The sequence below is a fragment of the Neophocaena asiaeorientalis genome, unplaced genomic scaffold (assembly GCF_003031525.2).
Source record: "Neophocaena asiaeorientalis asiaeorientalis breed wild unplaced genomic scaffold, Neophocaena_asiaeorientalis_V1.1 scaffold37, whole genome shotgun sequence".
NCBI lineage: Eukaryota > Metazoa > Chordata > Mammalia > Artiodactyla > Phocoenidae > Neophocaena > Neophocaena asiaeorientalis.
In genome coordinates this window covers 2,370,272-2,390,409 of record NW_020174269.1, presented here as the reverse complement: position 1 = coordinate 2,390,409, position 20,138 = coordinate 2,370,272, and the positions used below count along the sequence as shown (strand labels likewise).

The 20,138-nt window shown below is 39.7% G+C and overlaps 1 protein-coding gene across 2 annotated transcripts in view; it reads right to left on the bottom strand.

The window, feature by feature from the left end:
- RASGRF2 (Ras protein specific guanine nucleotide releasing factor 2) overlaps positions 1–20,138 on the bottom strand; it is a 235,745-nt gene that overhangs the window by 135,560 nt on the left and 80,047 nt on the right. For both annotated transcript variants that reach the window (XM_024755700.1, XM_024755701.1), the window contains exons 4-8: positions 19,183–19,272; positions 15,094–15,347; positions 9,672–9,751; positions 9,095–9,288; positions 88–197 (exon numbers count right to left, since the gene is read on the bottom strand). In XM_024755700.1, the coding sequence (XP_024611468.1) occupies positions 88–197; positions 9,095–9,288; positions 9,672–9,751; positions 15,094–15,347; positions 19,183–19,272 (728 nt within the window). The remainder of the gene's footprint in view (positions 1–87; positions 198–9,094; positions 9,289–9,671; positions 9,752–15,093; positions 15,348–19,182; positions 19,273–20,138) is intronic.

Sequence of the window (20,138 nt, the reverse complement as noted above, 5' to 3'; positions counted from 1 at the left end):
AAAAAAAAAAAAAAAAAAAAAAAAAAAAAAAAAAGACTAATGTGCTACTTTGCCATATCAAACCTTTATTATAAATTCTCTACATACCTGGACAGTTCTTCTAGTTTGGATTTAGCAAACTCCAGACTTTTCCTCTCCACATGCTCATGGGGAGTATGGGCTAGGAGTTCATGAAGTGTGATGATATACCTGGGGATCTAAAAGCAAACAGAGGCCAGCATGAGCAAAGGTCAGGATGAGTAACACTAGATCTTCTCTACTTGCCATCATCACTTCTGAAGAGCTCATCTCTACTCTTACAGTTTTGACTGTTTCAGAAATATGTTTTTTTAAGAAATACATTTAAAATGAACTATGCTTCAACATCAAACACACACAAAAACTTCACCAAGAACACATGAAGATAATAAAGTTTTATATTATAAAGAAATGATTATTTCCTCAGATTTTTAATATAATCATACATTTCTTCTTTTAATTTAATTTTATTTTGTATACAGCAGGTTTTCATTAGTTATCTATTTTATACATATTAGTGTATACATGTCAATCCCAATCTCCCAGCTCATCCCACCACCCCACCACCCCACTGCCCCCCTTGGTGTCCATACATTTGTTCTCTACATCTGCATCTCTATTTCTGCCTTGAAAACTGGTTCATCTGCTGTTTCTAGATTCCACATATAGGTGCTAATATATGATATTTGTTTTGCTCTTTCTGACTTACTTCACTCTGTATGACAGTCTCTAGGTCCATCCATGTCTCTACAAATGACCCAATCTTGTTCTTTTTATGGCTGAGTAATATTCCATCGTATATCTGTACCACAACTTCTTTATCCATTCGTCTGTCGATGGGCATTTAGGCTGCTTCCATGACCTGGCTATTGTAAGTAGTGCTGTAATGAACATTGGGGTACATGTGTCTTTTTTTTTATTATAAATTTATTATTTTATTTATTTATTTTTGGCTGTGTGGGGTCTTTGTTGCTGTGCACAGTCTTTCTCTAGTTGCAGCAAGTGGGGGCTACTCTTCATTGCAGTGTGTGGGCTTCTCATTGTGGTGGCTTCTCTTGTTGCAGAGAATGGGCTCTAGGCATGCAGGCTTCAGTAGTTGTGGCATGCAGGCTCTAGAGTGCAGGCTCAGTAGTTGTGGTGCACAGGCTTAATTGTTCCACAGCATGTGGGATCTTCCCGGACCAGGGCTTGAACCCATGTCCCCTCCACTGACAGGCGGATTCTTAACCACTGCGCCACCAGGGTAGTCCCCTGCGGGAAGACCTTTAATCATAGTTTCACTTTCATTACTCGTGACTGGTCTGTTCATATTTTCTGTTTCTTCCTGGTTCAGTCTTGGAAGGTTATACCTTTCTAAGAATTTGTCCATTTCTTCCAGGTTGTCCATTTTATTGGCATAGAGTTGCTGATAGTAGTCTCTTATGATGCTTTGTATTTCTGCAGTGTCCATTGTAACTTCTCCTTTTTCATTTCTAATTTTATTGATTTGAGTTCTCTCCCTCTTTTTCTTGATGAGTCTGGCTAAAGGTTTATCAATTTTGTTTATCTTCTCAAAGAACCAGCTTTTAGTTTTATTGATCTTTGCTATTGTTCTCTTTGTTTCCATTTCATCTATTTCTGCTCTGATCTTTATGATTTCTTTCCTTCTACTAACTTTGGGTTTTGTTTGTTCTTCTTTCTCTAGTCCCCTTAGGTGTAAGGTTAGATTGTGTATTTGAGATTTTTCTTGTTTCTTGAGGTAGGATTGTATTGCTATAAACTTCCCTCTTAGAACTGCTTTTGCTGCATCCCATAGGTTTTGGATCATCGTGTTTTCATTGTTATTTGTCTCTAGGTATTTTTTGATTTCCTCTTTGATTTCTTCAGCAATCTCTTGGTTATTTAGTAATGTATTGTTTAGCCTCCATGTGTTTGTATTTTTTATGTAATTTATTTCTAATCTCATAGCACTGTTGTCAGAAAAGATGCTTGATATGATTTCAATTTTCTTAAATTTATCAAGGCTTGATTTGTGACCCAAGATGTGATCTATCCTGGAGAATGTTCCATGTGCACTTGAGAAGAAAGTGTAATCTGCTGTTTCTGGATGGACTGTCCTATAAATATCAATTTAATCTATCTGGTCTATTGTGTCATTTAAAGCTTGTGTTTCCTTATTAATTTTCTGTCTGGATGATCTGTCCATTGGTGTAAGTGAGGTGTTAAAATCCCCCACTATTATTGTGTTACTGTTGATTTCCACTTTTATAGCTGTTAGCATTTGCCTTATGTATTGAGGTGCTCCTATGTTGGGTGCACCCAACATAGGAGCACCTCAATACATATGTGCTGGGTGCACCTATATATATTTATAATTGTTATATCTTCTTCTTGGATTGATCCCTTGATCATTATGTGGTGTCCTTCCTTGTCTCTTGTAACATTCTTTATTTAAAAGTCTATTTTATCTGATATGATACTCCAGCTTTTACCTGATACTCCAGCTTTCTTTTGATTTCCATTTGCATGGAATATCTTTTTCCATCCCCTCACTTTCAGTCTGTATGTGCCCCTAGGTGTGAAATGGGTCTCTTGTAGACAGCATATATATGGGTCTTCTTTTTGTATCCATTCAGCAAGTCTGTGTCCTTTGGCTGGAGCATTTAATACATTCACATTTAAGGTGATTATAGATACGTATGTTTCTATTACCATTTTCTTAACTGTTTTGGGTTTGTTTTTGTAGGTCCTTTTCTTCTCTTGTGTTTCCCACTTAGAGAAGTTCCTTTAGCATTTGTTTTTGAGCTGGTTTTGTAGTGCTGAATTCTCTTAGCTTTTGCTTGTCTGTAAAGGTTTTACTTTCTCCATCAAATTTGAATGAGATTGTTGCAGGGTAGAGTAATCTTGGTTGTAGGTTCTTCCCTTTCATCACTTTAAATATATCATGCCACTCCCTCCTGGCTTGTAGAGCTTCTGCTGAGAAAGCTGTTAACCTTATGAGAGTTCCCTTGTATGTTATTTGTTGTTTTTCCCTTGTTACTTTTAATAATTTTTCTTTGTCTTTAATTTTTGTCAATTTGATTGCTATGTGTCTCGGTGTGTTTTTTCTTGGGTTTATCCTGCCTGGGACTCTCTGCGCTTCTTGGACTTGGGTGGCTATTTCCTTTCCCATGTTAGGGAAGTTTTTGACTATAATATCTTCAAATATTTTCTCGGATACTTTCTCTCTCTCTTTTTCTTCTGGGACCCCTATAATGGGAATGTTGGTGTGTTTAATGTTGTCCCAGAGATCTCTTAGGCTGTCTTCGTTTCTTTTCATTCCTTTATTCTTTATGCTGTTCTGTGGCAGTGAATTCCAACTTTCTGTCTTCCAGGTCACTTATCCATTCTTCTGCCTCAGTTATTCTGCTATTGATTCCTTCTAGTGTATTTTTTATTTCAGTTATTGTGTTGTTCATCTCTGTTTGTTTGTTGTTTAATTCTTCTAGGTCTTTGTTAAACATTTCTTGCCTCTTCTCGATCTTTGCCTCCATTCTTTTTCCGATGTCTTGGGTCATCTTCACTATCATTATTCTGAATTCTTTTTCTGGATGGTTGCCTATCTCCACTTCATTTAGTTGTTTTTCTGGGGTGTTATCTTGTTTCTTCATGTGGTACATAGTCCTCTGCCTTTTAATTTTGCCATCTTTCTGTGAATGTGGTTTCCGTTCCACAGGCTGCAGAATTATAGTTCTTCTTGCTTCTGCTGTCTGCCCCCTGGTGGATGAGGCTATCTAACTAATCATACATTTCTTAATCATACTTTTTGAAAACTGGTTCATAGAGAAACAGATATAGTTATCAGCAAGTCACCTGAGTCTGTACTTTAGATTTATTTGGCTGTTTATGATTTTTTTTTAAATTGACAATCCTACTGCAATGTTCTCTTTAAGAATTAAAACTTGGGAAAAGATATGTTCACCCTTATTACATTCTGATCCTGTTTCACCTTAACTCATCCCTGTAGCAGTAAAAAGCATTGTTTAATTAGATTATTTGTTTGTACTTTTGTGTATGAACAGACTATCTGAATTCTCTTAAAGGCAGAAACACCACCAACCCTGTGAAGGGTTTAACAGACCACAGTGGAGATTTAACTCAATTTATATATGTTGGTTTAACTCAACGTATTTTTTACTGGCTTATAAGCTAAAAATTTTTAGAAAACAGGGGCAGTGTGTTAATTTTAATAAAAACCTGCATGAACAGCAGCTACCATAATGCTGCCCACAGTGGGTCAGATTGGGAGCTTGAGGTTACATGTGCACACAATCATCCAGCAAAACATAAGGATTATTTCCCCATTTTATGAATAAGGAAACAAGGCATGAAGAGGTTCCATAACTTGCCCAACGTGGCCTCATAGTAAATGGCAGGGCCAGCCATGAGCCTGGCTCTGACCAGTGCACTAGCCTACTGGGTCTCTTCTGCAGGGACTGGGTTCTTACTCAGCACTTAACAGGACCTCTAAGAATGACGAAAGTAAAACAGCTTCCCAAGGCCCTGTTCTCTTGCAGGTGGTGGCCATCGTTGGGTTATTTGCTAGTATTTACTGAGTGCCCAGATTTATGCACTGGCACAGAGGGTAGTGCCATAAGCAAAGACGTTGATCTGCAGCTCATACTCTGGGATCATGTCCTAGGGAATGTCATCCAGGTTTTGGAAGTGCAGACTCCTCAGTTATAGGAGCATGAGGCACAGGAGACCCCTCCCTCAGAAGCACATAGGAGGAGGCTTTCTGGCTCTCTATCCCATAAACTTCTCACTAAAACAGTTGGTTGGGACATTCCATTTGGTGAAGGCTCCTGGGGTAAGTATGCTTTCAAATATTCCTTTTGCACAATGCCATGATTGATAAAAGTTTGCCTCTAAGTTAGTTCTACAAGAAAATCAAGGCAATCAATAGCTAATGAACTCAATTTTTCATAACGAAGAGTGCAGGAGCGGGAGAGCCTGACTACTTATAATGCACTGAAAACCCACAAAACTAAGTTTAGTCAATAGCTTCATGATCCTCCCCCATTAATTAAATCTATTTTAGAGAGCTCCTTGGCTAAGCTTCAAGTGGATGGATTTGAAAGTAACTGGCCCACCTCATTTTCTGGTGAAGAAACAAAAAAAACCCTGAAATTACCAAAGAGTAGGCAAAGGACTTCTGCAGGGAGAAATGGACAGCTCACCAAAGAGCTCATCTGTATATTCAAGAACTGATGATAAATATGTCCCCCTGAAACCAAGGATCATAGCATTGTCTAGGTGAATCATAATTCTCCTTTCAATTATGAAATAATACTTGTACTTTATAGACACTAATTAGCTTGCTGTCCAGTTACAGTAAACAGGTGACTAGAGCAGGAAGTGGTTACTTTCTGGAAGACCTCTAACAGTGCTTTGTCAAAAGCAGATTTCATCATCTGCTGACCTATGGATATATGAGCAGCTGAAGCCAATTTAAACAGTACCAGCCAAGCCACTGTTTTTGCTAAATAAAAATTATGTTAATGACTACACTATTGTCTACAACAAACTTATTAGTAACATGAACTTACTTGTCTGATCGTTCAAATGAGGATACATTCACTGCATCATCAATTAAGGATAAATTCACTCTAATTCCTCCATGTTTCCATAGTTCAGCACAATTCATTGACAGCAACAACTGACTTACTCAACAAAGGGCCCAGGAAGAGGTAGAATATAACACTTTTCTAAATATACACAGGCTACCATACGACCCAGCAATCCCACTACTGGGCATATACCCTGAGAAAACCATAATTCAAAAAGAGTCATGTACCACAATGTTCATTGCAGCTCTATTTACAATAGCCAGGACATGGAAGCAACCTAAGTGTCCATCGACAGATGAATGCATAAAGGAGATGTGGCACATATATACAATGGAATATTACTCAGCCATAAAAAGAAACAAAATTGAGTTATTTGTAGTGAGGTGGGTGGACCTAGAGTCTGTCATACAGAGTGAAGTAAGTCAGAAAGAGAGAAACAAATACTGTATGTTAACCCATATATATGGAATCTAAAAAAAAAAGGTCATGAACCTAGGGGGGCAAGACGGGAATAAAGATGCAGACCTACTAGACAATGGACTTGAAGACACGGGGAGGGGGAAGGGTAAGCTGGGACAAAGTGAGAGAGTGGCATGGACATATATACACTACCAAATGTAAAATAGATAGCTAGTGCGAAGCAGCTATAGCACAGGGAGATCAGCTCGGTGCTTTATGACCACCTAGAGGGGTGGGATAGGGAGGGTGGGAGGGAGGGAGACGCAAGAGGGAGGAGATATGGGGATATATGTATACGTATAGCTGAATCACTTTTTTATAAAGCAGAAATTAACACACCATTGTAAAGCAATTATACTCCAATAAAGATGTTAAAGTAAATAAATAAATATATACAGGCTAAAAGTTTCCAGTTACAGTACCTCTCTTTCTCCCTCTGCCCCCATACCAAACTTTGCCTCCATATGCAGACTTAAGAAAAGTTCTGGGCAGTGGCCCCTTGGCAGTATAAGCTAAGGTCACCTCTTCCATTCTTGTTCTACAGGAAAAAAGCATCACATCCCAGCCTCATCCCAAGGTATCCAGCCTACACTGGAGCAAGGCAGATGTGCAGAAGTACCACTGCTAATATGATGTACGCCGAAGGAAGTAGATATAGCTGGACCATCTGAGGGAGCAAACACCTTCAGGACTCCTTAGTGAAAGGACCAAAAGGGAACAAGAAGGATAGAATGAACCTAGTAAAAACAACCATCAAGTTTCCAAAAAAGGCAGTTTTCCCCCAAGTGTTCCGTGTGGTCACTCCTAGGGAGAAGGCAGGAAGGAGAGACACCAAGGAGAATAAGGCCCTCAGGCAGCAACTCCAATGTTTAACCCTCTTGGTCTGTTCAAAATAGCTACAGAGAAGTGAGATAGTTATGGGGAAGTAAATAAATAAGAGCACAACTCAGCACTCTTTCAATTTGCACATTTCTTGCAGTTGGACCAATTCTGGCTAAATTCTTTAAGTCTGAGGCTTCGCCTAGCATCTTTTGGTTACCCTGGTCTTAAAGAAACCAGAGAACCTCAACATCTGACCCTTCAGCTAAATTCTAGGATTTGGGGCCACCACAGTCTTGGAGGGTGGGATCCTAGGCTATTAGAAAGCTCCTGGCAACACCACAAGTTGCCCAGCCCAAAATTCCAGAACCTGTCTACTCCCCCAGAGAGCTAGAGCTCTGGGAGAGAATTAGAGCTCAGCTGCCCCGATTTCAAGATTAAGACACAGAGATTCAGATTGGTTCAATTAAGTTTCCCAATGCTACGAATGAAGGGTGGGCAAGACATGCAGGTCTCCTAAACATTCTCAGTCCAATGGTCCTTTTCTGACATTACGGGAATTCCCTGGCATGAATCAAAATGCCAAGTTGTTTTTATTGGGCTTAAACTCCAGGGGGAGGAAGGAAGGTTGGTAGAAGAATATCTCAGCATTTTTAAGAAATCCAAAGGCCTTTGCAAGGCCCTACATTCAACTGTGTTTGGATACCTCACCTAAAATGCAAGGACAGTTCTGCCATTTTAAACCATTGAGAGACTCACACCAAGGGGAATAAACAGTACTGGAAAAGACATTACTGGGCCTCCAGAAAGGGAGGTGGGAACCTCTCTGAATGTGAACCTCTTCCACAATCCTACCTTTGTACGTTCATCTAAGCTGGGGGTTGCTAGGCAGATACAAGTTAGGGTATTTAATCATAATCTAGAGGTAACTGCCACAGATTCAAATAGAATCTTAGAACATTGAACTACATAAAATTTGTTTCATTGTAAATAAAATCTTAAATTATAAATTTGTATAAGGTTTTTAAAAAGCAATTTTTTTCTTTATAGTTTTTCTGGTGAAATATTTGTTCAGAGAGTCAAAGAGTTAAACCAGTTCCACAGGAGAAAAAAAAAAAAACACCACATTAACTGTATAAAGTTTCACTCTACTTAGTTTGTTACAAATGCATCCTTTTGGTTTTGAAAAAATCTCACTAAACTTCTGTGGTGACTTCCAGGATTTCAGTCAGGAGTGACAAACTTTAAGACAAACAATTATGAACCAGAATATCATTTCTCTCTGAGGCTACAAAATGATCAGCTGGGGTCAGAGAGGCTGGTTCCAGGGGACAAAGCTCTCCACAGGAACCATAACACACATGATTAGGAGAATCATTTTGCCACATGACAGTTTGGAAGCCTGGCCAGAAGCCCCACAAATTCCACAATGGGAACGCTCAATGCTTTTCCGAAAGAACAGAATCAACACTTTTTAAAAGGACAGGGAGATTCGATTCACATCTTGGCCCCTGCAGTTCTCACTAAAGAGCGGTAAAGTCTTAGATATAGGAAAGAATGCAAGTGTACTTGATCCTTTGGGTTGCTCTAATCCCAAAAAGTGAAGGTCAGGACAAGCCCCAGACTCACTGCAGCAACCTGACTAGGGGCCAAGAGTCCCCAGGCCTGGCCAGTGCCTCTGGCTCCTTTGTCTCCACAGTCTCTGTGACAGGGAAGGTCCTCCTTTTGCTCTGCAGAGCTCCAGCCAAGGAAGACTCAGCAGCAGTCACAACAGGGCAGGAAAACAAGCACCTTCCCAGCAGTCCTTCCACTCTCCCGGAACCTTTTATGCAACCAGCACGCACTGGAACATTTGCACAGCATCCTATTTCTGTAAACCTAATAATATTTTTAAACACGCTGGAGGAGGAGACTCCATGGAAGAGGTCTGTGAGGAATCTTTCTATAAAGAGAAATTTGTGCCTTTTTCAAAAAAATCATTCCTTGTTTGTCTCAAAAATTCCTGATTTTCTTACATACATGAGACAGACTAGAGAGAGTATGTGTGGCAAAAATTTGTTTATCTCAGGGTCAAGCTCAAGATGACAGATGATGGATATGTGCTGTAACCCCTCACAGGGAATACTTGCACATATCATGCTGGTCACACTGGGTATCAGTCATATCGAGCTGGAACCAATGACTTACAAAATGCATCCCAGGTGACTTACCTGAAACATTGGATAGGTCAAGAACGTCTCCAGCATCCTCCCCTCACAGGCAGGGTTAGCTTCGTACTGTTTTAAGAGTTTGTCAAAATCTCTGTTTTGCTTACAATTGGCGAGCACTTGGAGGCTGTACTGGTGATTACGCACAAATTCTTGATAAATGTTCAGCATGGGGAGCAAAATATCAAACAGATCAGCTGGAAAGAAGAAGTAAACATGGCAGTTTCTCTTGATGCTCTGTAAATTATCCAAGGTACAGGGAGAAACTGTTCACTCTGCAGGGATGGCAGAGAGCAGCTCCTGGCACCAGGTGTCACACTACATGGCCCCAGTCCAGCTGCCTGAATGACTGACCTGGTAGAACACACCCCATAGTAGAGACCAACTCTAGCCCCCAAAGAACCATGACGGGCCAGGGGAAAGGATCAAAAGGGCAATGAGCCAGAGTCCCAGTGCCTGAGGAAGCTCACAGATCATTACGGAAATTCAGACAGCTTAGGGCGAATAACATTGAAGCTATTTTACTCTAACTGTAGCCATTATTAAGAGAAAATCTTCTCTCTCTAAAGCATGGACTTACCTAAAATTAAAGTAGGCCAGTTGGCTATCCTTGCCTTCAGTCCTTGATGAAAGATTTCATGAAGAAACATGATTGTTTCACTATAAAAAATGAAAATATAATTTAGTCACTGCAAAGAGTCCATTTTGTTAAAGAAGTCCATTGAGGCCTTAAATCCTTAATAAATACATGATATTCATGTCTCTGAGGGCCTCCAAACTATACACCCAATAATGACATAGATTATACCAGCTCCCACAAAGCAATTTATCTTTAAGACAACCTGAAAACCTCAAAGAAAATTCTGAGCTAAGCCTCAAATTTTGAAAGATGGTAAGCACCAATCACTGTCATATAACCCTCCTTATCGATTTATAATAAAAACAGCTTTCTACTGTTAGGATGTAGCCCTTCTTCAACTGATAATCAGAAAATTAGTTATAATCCTTCTCTCTTCAGATTTAATTCTAGATGCTAACTCGGGGAAAGCTCTCCTTAACTAAAATGAGTTTTGACAGGAGAGAGGGGAAAAGACTTGACAGACCTCTACCATTATGACTCCTAAGACACCCATGACAGAAATGTAGAGGAATCTTCTAAAAAGGATGGAGCCTATACAGATATACTAAACTGAAGAGATACATACACATAAATTAGAGATTCAAATTTCTAAAAGGTTCAGGAAGGGTAGTTACCAAAGTAACATTTGCTTTCTCCTCACTAGAAGAAAGGAGAACATTTGCTTTCTCCTCATTCCTACTGGAATGAGCCTTTGAAGGCTTTTCTGAACTACCACATCAGCACAATCAAATACAGGATTATTCATGTCAGTGAAATACTCTGGTTTGTTGTAAGTCCAATTCCACTACAAGAAACCAATGGGAAGTCCCTACTATTTCCAAATGGTCCATGAAACACAACAGACACTGCTTGAAGACTGTGATTTGTTTTTCTTGGATAGAAATTTTAACTAAGCAGTGTTTGTTGTTTAATGATTTCAACCAAATCTAGTTTGGTAGATACTGTAGATTAGTCTTTCAATCTCCATTCCATCCCCCTTCTAGGTGGAGAGGATAGAGAGGTGAAACTACATTTCCCAGGCTCCCTTGCAGATAGGGTTCTAGATGTAAATTCAGTTCCACCCATAGATGCACTTGGTAAGACATGGACGGCATTACATTTTTTAAGTATAAACTCCGTGTTGAAATTCAAAATAATTGATCTGCCTAGGGCTTCGACTTCAGAGGCAAGGAAAGAGAATGTAGTTAAACAACAGAAATGACAACAAACATCTGATAAGCCTCACCTCTAAAAACATAACTCTTCAAATCTCCATCTGGGACCAAGTATAGTAAATAATTGCTAATCTGTAAGAAGAGCTTATAGCTTTCCAAAAAGAGGCACAGTATCTTTTTTTTTTTTTTAGTGGTACGTGGGCCTCTCACTGTTGTGGCCTCTCCCGTTGCAGAGCACGGGCTCCGGACGCGCAGGCTCAGCAGCCATGGCTCACGGGCCCAGCCGCTCCGCGGCATGTGGGATCTTCCCGGACCGGGGCATGAACCCATGTCCCCTACATCGGCAGGCAGACTCTCAACCACTGCGCCACCAGGGAAGCCCGAGGCACAGTATCTTGATTCAGAATTTAAACAATATGACAGACCTGGCCTTCCACATTGCAGATAGGAAATCCAGTGGAAACATCCCTAGAGGCAGCCTAAGACCAATGTGGTACAGGCTTTGATGGCATTGCTATCAGAGTACATTCACAATTCTGTCCATTGCCATTAGAAATGTTAAAACTGCATACTTAGCAGACTGAAGTATCATCAAAATGCTACCTGTATAGCCTGAGGATTAAGAGCTACCCCTTATTCTCTTAGGACATCTCACACACTTGAGTGGAGCCACTGCCGCACAACGTGGGGAAACCTCACAACAGAAAAGCTTAGATTTTAATCTTATGCTATCAGACTACTGCCCATCATCCTTCCATTTTCCAGTCTTCTACAGACCCCCAGCCACTCTTTTAACTCCTTGAGCTCTTAGCTCCCCGATCACTGTCAGTCCTTTCGCCAACACTACTCTTGTCATAGTTTTTGGTGACTATAATATGCACACAAACAACATTCCAATGACGTAGCCTCTCTCGGGTCTTTGAACTTCTTCCTCTAAGGATCTTGTCTTCCATTGACCTCAGTCAACACTACCCTAATCGTACTCTAGACCTTGTCATTGTCAATAACTGCATCCCCTTCCCTATCTCAGTTTCAGGCACACTATTCTATGACCATCTCCTTATCTTTGAGTTCATTGCCTTTGGAAACCTGACTCCCAAAATCCCTTCCCACCACCAGGACCTGAATCCATTGATCCTGCCACCTTATCGCTGACCAAAACCCTTCACATCATTTCCTTCTTGGAACAGTTTAGATTCCATGGCTCAATGGTATAATCCCTTCCTTTCATACACCTTCAACTCCCTTCTTCTTTTCTCACTTCATCATAGTAATCTTGCACAACACCAGTACCAGTTAAACCCAACCCTTCACCCACTCTGCACCTGCACCCATGCAACTGAAAGTGGCTAAAGAATATACAGCTACTCTCTGTAAAGTCATAACCACGAGCCTAATATGGGCTTTTAGCACTACCTAGCAGTTATATTACACTTCCCTCATGCCATCCATTCAGTTTTTTGCTCGTTGATCACTATTTTACACTTTTTCCTCTCTTCCCTGACCCTAACACTTCCCTTCCAGCAGCACTGTTACCTGATGTCCTTGCTTCCTACCTGCATATGTGTCCAGTACTATTCCTTCCCTGTCTACCTAATTCCAATCTCTTGACTTATTCACCACATTCTATCCACTTCTGCCTATGCAAGTTTACTGCTCCAGCAGTTCTGCCCTCTCTTTCCTACATCATTCCCCCCCTCATTATTGGTGTCATCTTTATCCCATCTAAACACACACACACACACACACACACACACACACCTTTATATTTTTACATTTACTTCCAGGTATTACCCTGTTTCTCTGATCCTCTTTACAGCAACCCTCCTTGAAAGAGTTCTCTCTACCAATTCTCTTCAATTCCAATTCCCCTATTATCACCTAATCAGGCTTTGGTCCCCCATTAAAGTTACCAATATGCTCCAAGTTGTTAACCCCGCAGTCAGTTCTCAGTTCTTATTTTATTTGACCTTTTTAACACAGTTGCTCATTCCCTCTTGCCTTGGCTTCCAGGACAGCCCAGCTCCTGGTTTGCATCCTACAACCCTAGCTGATCCTCTTCATTCTCATTTGATGGCTCTTCCTATTCCTAACCTCTAAATGTTGGCATGTCCCAGGGCTCATTCCTTGGTCCTCTTCTCTCGTTCATTTGTGCTTACTTCCTTGGTAATCTCATTCAGACTAACAGCTTTCAATACTATCCATATGCTAGTAGACTCCCAAATTTATACCTCCAGCCCTGAAATCCAGACTAATGGCCAATCCTGCTCACTTGATTTCTACATCTGGAATGGCTAACAGCATCTCAGACTTGACAGGTCAAGATAAAAACTCTGCATCTTTTCCGCTAAACCTGTTCTTATATCAATCTTCCCCACTTAATAAATAGCAACTCCATCCTTCTAGTTGTTCAGGTCAAAATCCTCGGACTTTTCTGCAAAATCCACATCAAACTCACCAACAAATCTTATTGGCTCTACATTAAAAATATACCCAGAATTCAATCACTTATCACTACTTCCATTACAATCATCTCTTGCTTAGACTATTGCAATAGCCACCTAACAGGTCTCCCTACTACAGTCATCTCTCACCTGGTTTATTGAAATAGCCATGAAACTGATCTCCCTATAGTCTATTCTCAACAGAGAACCCAGAGTGAACTTTTAAAACATAAGTCACATCACACTACTTTTCTCCTCAAAACCCTGCCAATCTCTCCCCATCTCATTTAGAGTAAAAGCAAACATCTTTACAATGTCCTACTGTTATCTCTCTGACATGCCCCTTCACCCACACTGACCTTGGCAGTTCCTCAAACAAGCAAGGCTGGCGTGCTCCAGCCTCAGGCCCTCTGCACAGGTGGTCTCCTCTGTTTGCATCACTCTTCCCCAGGTAGCCACATGGCTAGCACCAACTGCAATCTCTGCTCAAATGTCGACTTATCTTTGAGGCCTTCCTAAAGACTGGCTAGAGAAACTATGGGACATTCACATAATGTAATAGCATGTAGTAATTTTTTTAAAAAATAGAATGCTCTTTAGATAGCAGTATGGAAAGATGTCCAGGATATGTTAAGTGAAAAAAGCAGGTATATATTAAAGTACTTGCCTTTTGTGTAAGAAGGGGGGAAACAAGACTGTGTATTCATGTTTGATTGCTCTACATCAAGAAACACTGAAAGGATATAAACAAAACTAATGAAAACAGTTACAGATAGCAAGTGAGGAAAATGGGGTGGGCAGAGACAGAGTTAAGAGTGACACTTCTAACTGCTGTTTGATGTTTTCACGTTGTTAAATAATTTTTTGAACCATGTAAATGTATGATATACTCAAAAACAAATAAATAACTAAAATTTTAAGTAAAATATCCAAGCAGTCCCTTTCCTCCCTTCTCCTTTTTCCTTCTTCATTTCTTCCACAGCACTCATCACCATATAAAATACTGCATCTTATTCACTATCCATTGTCTATATTCACTATCCATTGTCTATATTCCCACATCAAAATTTAAGTTCCATGAAGGCAGGGACTTTCTGCTTTGTTCCCTGATGAATCCTCAGCAGTAAAGGCACTATAAATATTTACTGAGCAAATAAATTTCCTAGAGATTCTCAGGCCCTGTGTCAGTTTTTGTTCTTCCTAAAGTACTTCTGTATAGATTACATGTAAAGACCCGTTAATCACTCCATTTCCCTCAGTTTATGAAGGAGAGAATCTTCCCCAGCACGCAACTCAATAACAAGAAAACATACGTCAAACAGAGAAGAAAAAGAGAAAACTAGATGCCAAGATTCAAGATAAAGATATGAAAACTGGGGGGCTTCCCTGGTGGCGCAGTGGTTGAGGGTCCGCCTGCCGATGCAGGGGACACGGGTTCGTGCCCCGGTCCGGGAAGATCCCACATGCGGCGGAACGGCTGGGCCCGTGAGCCATGGCTGCTGAGCCTGCGCGTCCGGAGCCTGTGCCCCACGACGGGAGAGGCCACAACAATGAGAGGCCGGCGTACCGCAAAAATAAAGAAAAAAAAAAAGATATGAAAATTGGGGGTAATAATGAAACGCCAATGATAGCTTTCTTATTTTCAATATCATAAGCTCATAAAGGTGAATTTATAACTCTTCTTTTAAGTAAGTAAAGTAAAAATTCTTTTAAGAAACACAAGTAGGTTTTTCACACAGCTCTTTAATTTGTGCCAAGACAAACCTGTTGAGAAAAATACTGCTGACATCATCGTGGCTGATGGGGGGCTTCTTGGAGCTGGCCGCCATGCGCAGGGGCCGCAGGAAGCCGTTGACCAGGATGTACAGCTGGTGAACGTACTCTGACTCGGCCTCAACCATGGTGAACACAATCTGGTTTCTCTTCCTCATACTTTCAGCATGAGGGGAACATATGTAATCCTGCACAATGGTCTTCCATTTCCTTCTACATAACCATCCTCGCATGAAGCTCTGAACCTACAGAACAACAACAACAAAACAAAAAAACAAAACAAGAATCTCAGGGCAGTGTGAGACGGCTTTCTTAAGCCAGTCAGTGGGGTGCCCACCCTGTGCCACACACACCCTGCTCCTGCACTGGTGCACTGGGGAGCCCACCACCAGAATAAATAATGTCAGGCTTTGGACCAGATAGCAGAAAAAAGATGATTTTAAAATAATATTTTTCTCAGCTTCACAAGTTTCTTCCACTGTTTGTTTAAGTCTGCCTCTAAGGACGTCAGAAATTAGTAATATCACATATTTAGTTGTTAACATTTCAAGAAAGGAATAAACTAGAGGTTTACTCTTTAACAACATAAAACCAGATATTAAAAATTTTTTTAATTGTGGTAAAAAAAACACACATAAAGTTTACTATGTTAATAATTTTTAAATGTATAGGTCAGTAGTGGTACGTATATTCACATTGTTGTAGAAACAGATCTCTGGAACATTTTCATCTTGCAAAACTCAAGCTCTATAACTAATTAAACAACAACTCTCCATTTCCCCCTTCCTTCAGCCCCTGGCAACCACCATTCTACTTTCCGTTTTTATGAATTTAATTACTTTAGGTACTCATATAAGTGGAATCATACAGTATCTGTCTTTTTGTGGCTCGCTTATTTCACTTAGCATAATGTCCTTAAGGTTCATCCACGTTGTAGCATGCGTCAGGATTTCCTTCCTTTTTAAGGCTGAATAATATTCCGTAGTATATATGTACAACATTTTGTTTACCTGTTTATCTGCTGACGACCATTTGGGTTGCTTCCACTTCTTGGCTATTGTGAATAGCGCTGCAATAAACACAGGAGTGCAAATATCTCTTCAAGATCCTGCTTTCGATTCTTTTGGATATATACCCAGAAATGGGATTGCTGGATCATATGGTAGTTTTATTTTTAATTTTTTGAGAAACCACCATACTGTTTTCCATAGCAGCTGAACCACTTTACAATCTCACCGACAGTGCAAAAGGATTCCAATTTCTCTGTATCTTCATCAGTGCTTGTTATTTTGGGAGATTTTTTTGATAGTAGCCATCCAAGTGGGTGTGAGGTGATATTGCACTGTAGTTTTGACTTGTATTTCTCTGATGCTTAGTGATGCTCGTCATCTTTTCATGTGTTAATGATTTCTCTAAAGAATCACCTTTGAGAGAAATGTCTATCATCTTTAGAGAAATGTCTATTCAAATCCTTTGCTTATTCTTAAATCGGGTTTGATTTTTGGTTATGGCTGAGTTTTTTTTTAAATTAAGCTTAAAAAATAAGTGTTAGAGTGCTTCCCTCGTGGCGCAGTGGTTGAGAGTCCGCCTGCTGATGCAGGGGACACGGGTTCATGCCCCGGTCCGGGAAGATCCCACGTGCCACAGAGCAGCTGGGCCCATGAGCCATGGCCGCTGAGCCTGCGTGTCTGGAGCCTGTGCTCCACAACGGGGGAGAGGCCACAACAGTGAGAGGCCCGTATACCGCAAAAAAAACACACACATATATATATATATATGTGTTAGAGATCAGTTCATAAGACCCCTTCTTTTTACAGATGAATAAACCTGAAGGCCAAGTCTAGTTGCAGCTTTCCTGTGTGGTTAGTCACACAGGAATGACTTGGCCTTCCTATATCTGCCTTTTGTTAACTATAAGGACTCTCTTTTCCAGCCACATGGGCAAAACACATGTTAACAATTTACAATGGTGTTATTTTGTGGAAAAACAAAAACAAGAAATAAGGCTTAAGATCAATTTTGTAGGAACATGAAAGATCAATTTTGTAGGAACATGAAAGGCTCTAAAATTGATCTGAATTCCCTAGATATGATTTGAAAAATAACAGGCAAACTGGACAAAGTGCGCTGGCCTTTGCATTTCAGCTAACGAACATTTACTGAGTGTCTTTTAAATGCCCAAGTAAACGCTGGGTGCTAAGCAGATAGGTATATGTCATAATCCTTAACCCAAAGGCTCTGCTACTAACCTGCTGGGTGAACTTGAACTCTGGGCTCCATTTCCTTATCTATAAAATAACTGACCAAAATATCTGAAGTCCTTTCTAAATATTAAAAAAATTATATGATAATTTATTAGGATTTGTTATATCTAAGTGGCAGATTCAGCAACAAAGCAGGTTGCAAATTCATATATAATTAAAAGCATTAAATTACTACCAAATATATTTTTTAGTATCATTGTTTTCTTTTCAACACATTCTTATACTTTTTATTTTTTCACACTATTTCACCCATATGGTCTAAATTATCATGCACTTAAACAACTATTCTTCTTTTGCAATATTTAAAATTCTCTCATTTACCAACTGATGTCAGCATACTATCAATTTGTATAACAGTTGCCATACCTCAAACAATAAAAATTAAACACATCTTAGTAGAATTATGTGGAGGAAATTATATGCATATTATTTGGAGAAATCTAATGGGAATTCTGTGAACCAATTTCAATTTTTGGTCTCCTGAAGTTAAAAAATTATGTTGATATTTATCAAGATCAGAATAGAGGAACTAATTCATTTGTAAACATCCCTTTCCACACAGACATTAGTTTGACTGGGGACACAATGGACCATGGAGTTAAATTCAAAACCTATTTAACAAGTTCAAAAATGAGGTTTAAAAAAAATTATTTCTATTAAGAAATAGGAAGATAGAAACTATAAAAATTGTGTATTTTATCATTATTCCTCCATTTAACAGAAGTATTTTCAAAAATCAACTTAACTGAGTTTTGTGTTAAATAAAACCTTTCTATTTACTTGGGCATTTATTACCTGCTGAGCAAAAGCTGGCTTACTTACTATCAGTTTCTACAACAGGACTTTACTACAATTGTTATTTTACTGATACCTTTGTTTATATGCAGCTGCATAAGCATTCATCTTGTAACAATAAAATAAAGCAAATTCAATTAAAAAATTTTTAAATTCTAAGAGAGGAATGTTGTTATTTTACTTTGTTATTTCTTGAAAACTGAAAACAGTGCAACTTAGCCCTAAGGAGCATTTCTATTTCAAATTCTGAGCAATATTTAAAGCTTTATTGCAACTGAAGGGGAATAATTACTTAGCATGAGAAAATAGGAATAAGAAAAAATTTAGAAGAAATAAAGTTCTTTAACTGTGAAGCTTTTCACATAATGTTAAAGCTGAGTAAGTGCTTTTATCCAGGACAATTAAGATTATGGAACTCAAAAGCAAGATGACATAAATCAAAGTAGACTAGAGTGAGTGCCAGGGTCTCGTTAATTGCAAAAGTTGTACAGTTGTAAATGACAATAAGGTGAAAAGAGCTGCTGATTATGTGGATGTTAAACAAGAAAGAAACAATAAACCAGAAACCTGAGCAGATGTATTGATTCAATCTCCTCACACGTTCAAAACAAAACAAAACAAAAATTCTCTAAATAAGCACTGAAGACTAAAGCTAAAAGAAATGTTTTTGAAATGCAATTTAAAAACTCCTCCCCCCAAATATAAAAGCAGCACAAAATCAGAAGGTTCAGCGGCACTTAAATAACCCAACTGGAGAACACTACTGTCTGGCTTCATGTCTGGCTTTGGCATCCTTCTCACAGAATCTACAAGTGGATTCCCAGAACTGGAAAGAAATCTCAGGTTGAAACTTTTCCAGAGAAGTAACCATGTGTGATCACTCTGAAGGGCAAGTCTGGGAGCCATCAGAAGAGAAATACCAAGATTGTTCCCAGCTCACAGTCAGGGTGGCAAAGACATCACTACAGAAAGACCACTGGTCACCATGCTCTCCCAAAGCTGGAAACCCCCAGCATCCTACCTTTTTAATCTTCTTGATGTCTGGATCCTCATCTTCTTGATTGCTTTGGTAAGGTCGCATTCGTTCCTTGGTTTTATTAAGAGCGATAATCTATAACACAAAATTGGTCCATTTCATGATTTAGGAAATACTAGACTATAGCCATAAATCATAGGAAGTTATGCCTACAACAAGGTAGCTTATTCTCAGGAAATGTTCACTTTTTATGCACCTTGTCTTCCTTCGGTGCTGAGGCAGGGGAAGCCTGAACTTCACCTCAAGCTTGTTTTGCTATGCTACTAACAAAAGTGCTTACAAGAAGTGACTGTGGAAAGTGTGAACTGGGATCTGGTTTAGAGAAATGTTAGTCCAAAACTGGGCCCTGACTGTCAGTGATGACCAGACCAAGGTCTTCTCAGCATCTCAGTGACATGTCAATCATCTCACCAAACGCAGCTTCCTGTAATGCCCTGTGATCTCCAAATGCAGTGACACTCAGCTCAAAGCTCTTGCTTCCTATAATCAGCCTGTGGCCTTCCAATATACACAGTATAGACACTCACAGATCTCCTTGGGAAAATGGTAACTGCAAAAGGACTTCAGAGCCCAGGGGTTGGTCCAAGCCAGCCAAGAAAAGACCAAAAGGCAAAAAGAACCGAAACAACGTGGGATCTCTTTAAAGACCCAGCTCAGTTCTGTGACCTACGAAGGGGGACTCAAAACCAGGTAGCCTCTGAACTACGCTTAGTAATGAAATTCCCTGGACTATCACTCAATTGCAGGCTCTTGCAAACTTAAGGACCTACTCAGATTTACTAACAAGCAAACACTTAAAACACTGGGGTTATAATTGCCCCCTCTGCCCTGTCTTTACATTTTGCCCCGGCAGGGAAGTGGGAAAATAAAAGGAGTAGGAAGTAAGTTATGGTTCCTGTCAATCTACCACACAAGACATACCTGCTACTGACAGTTTGTAG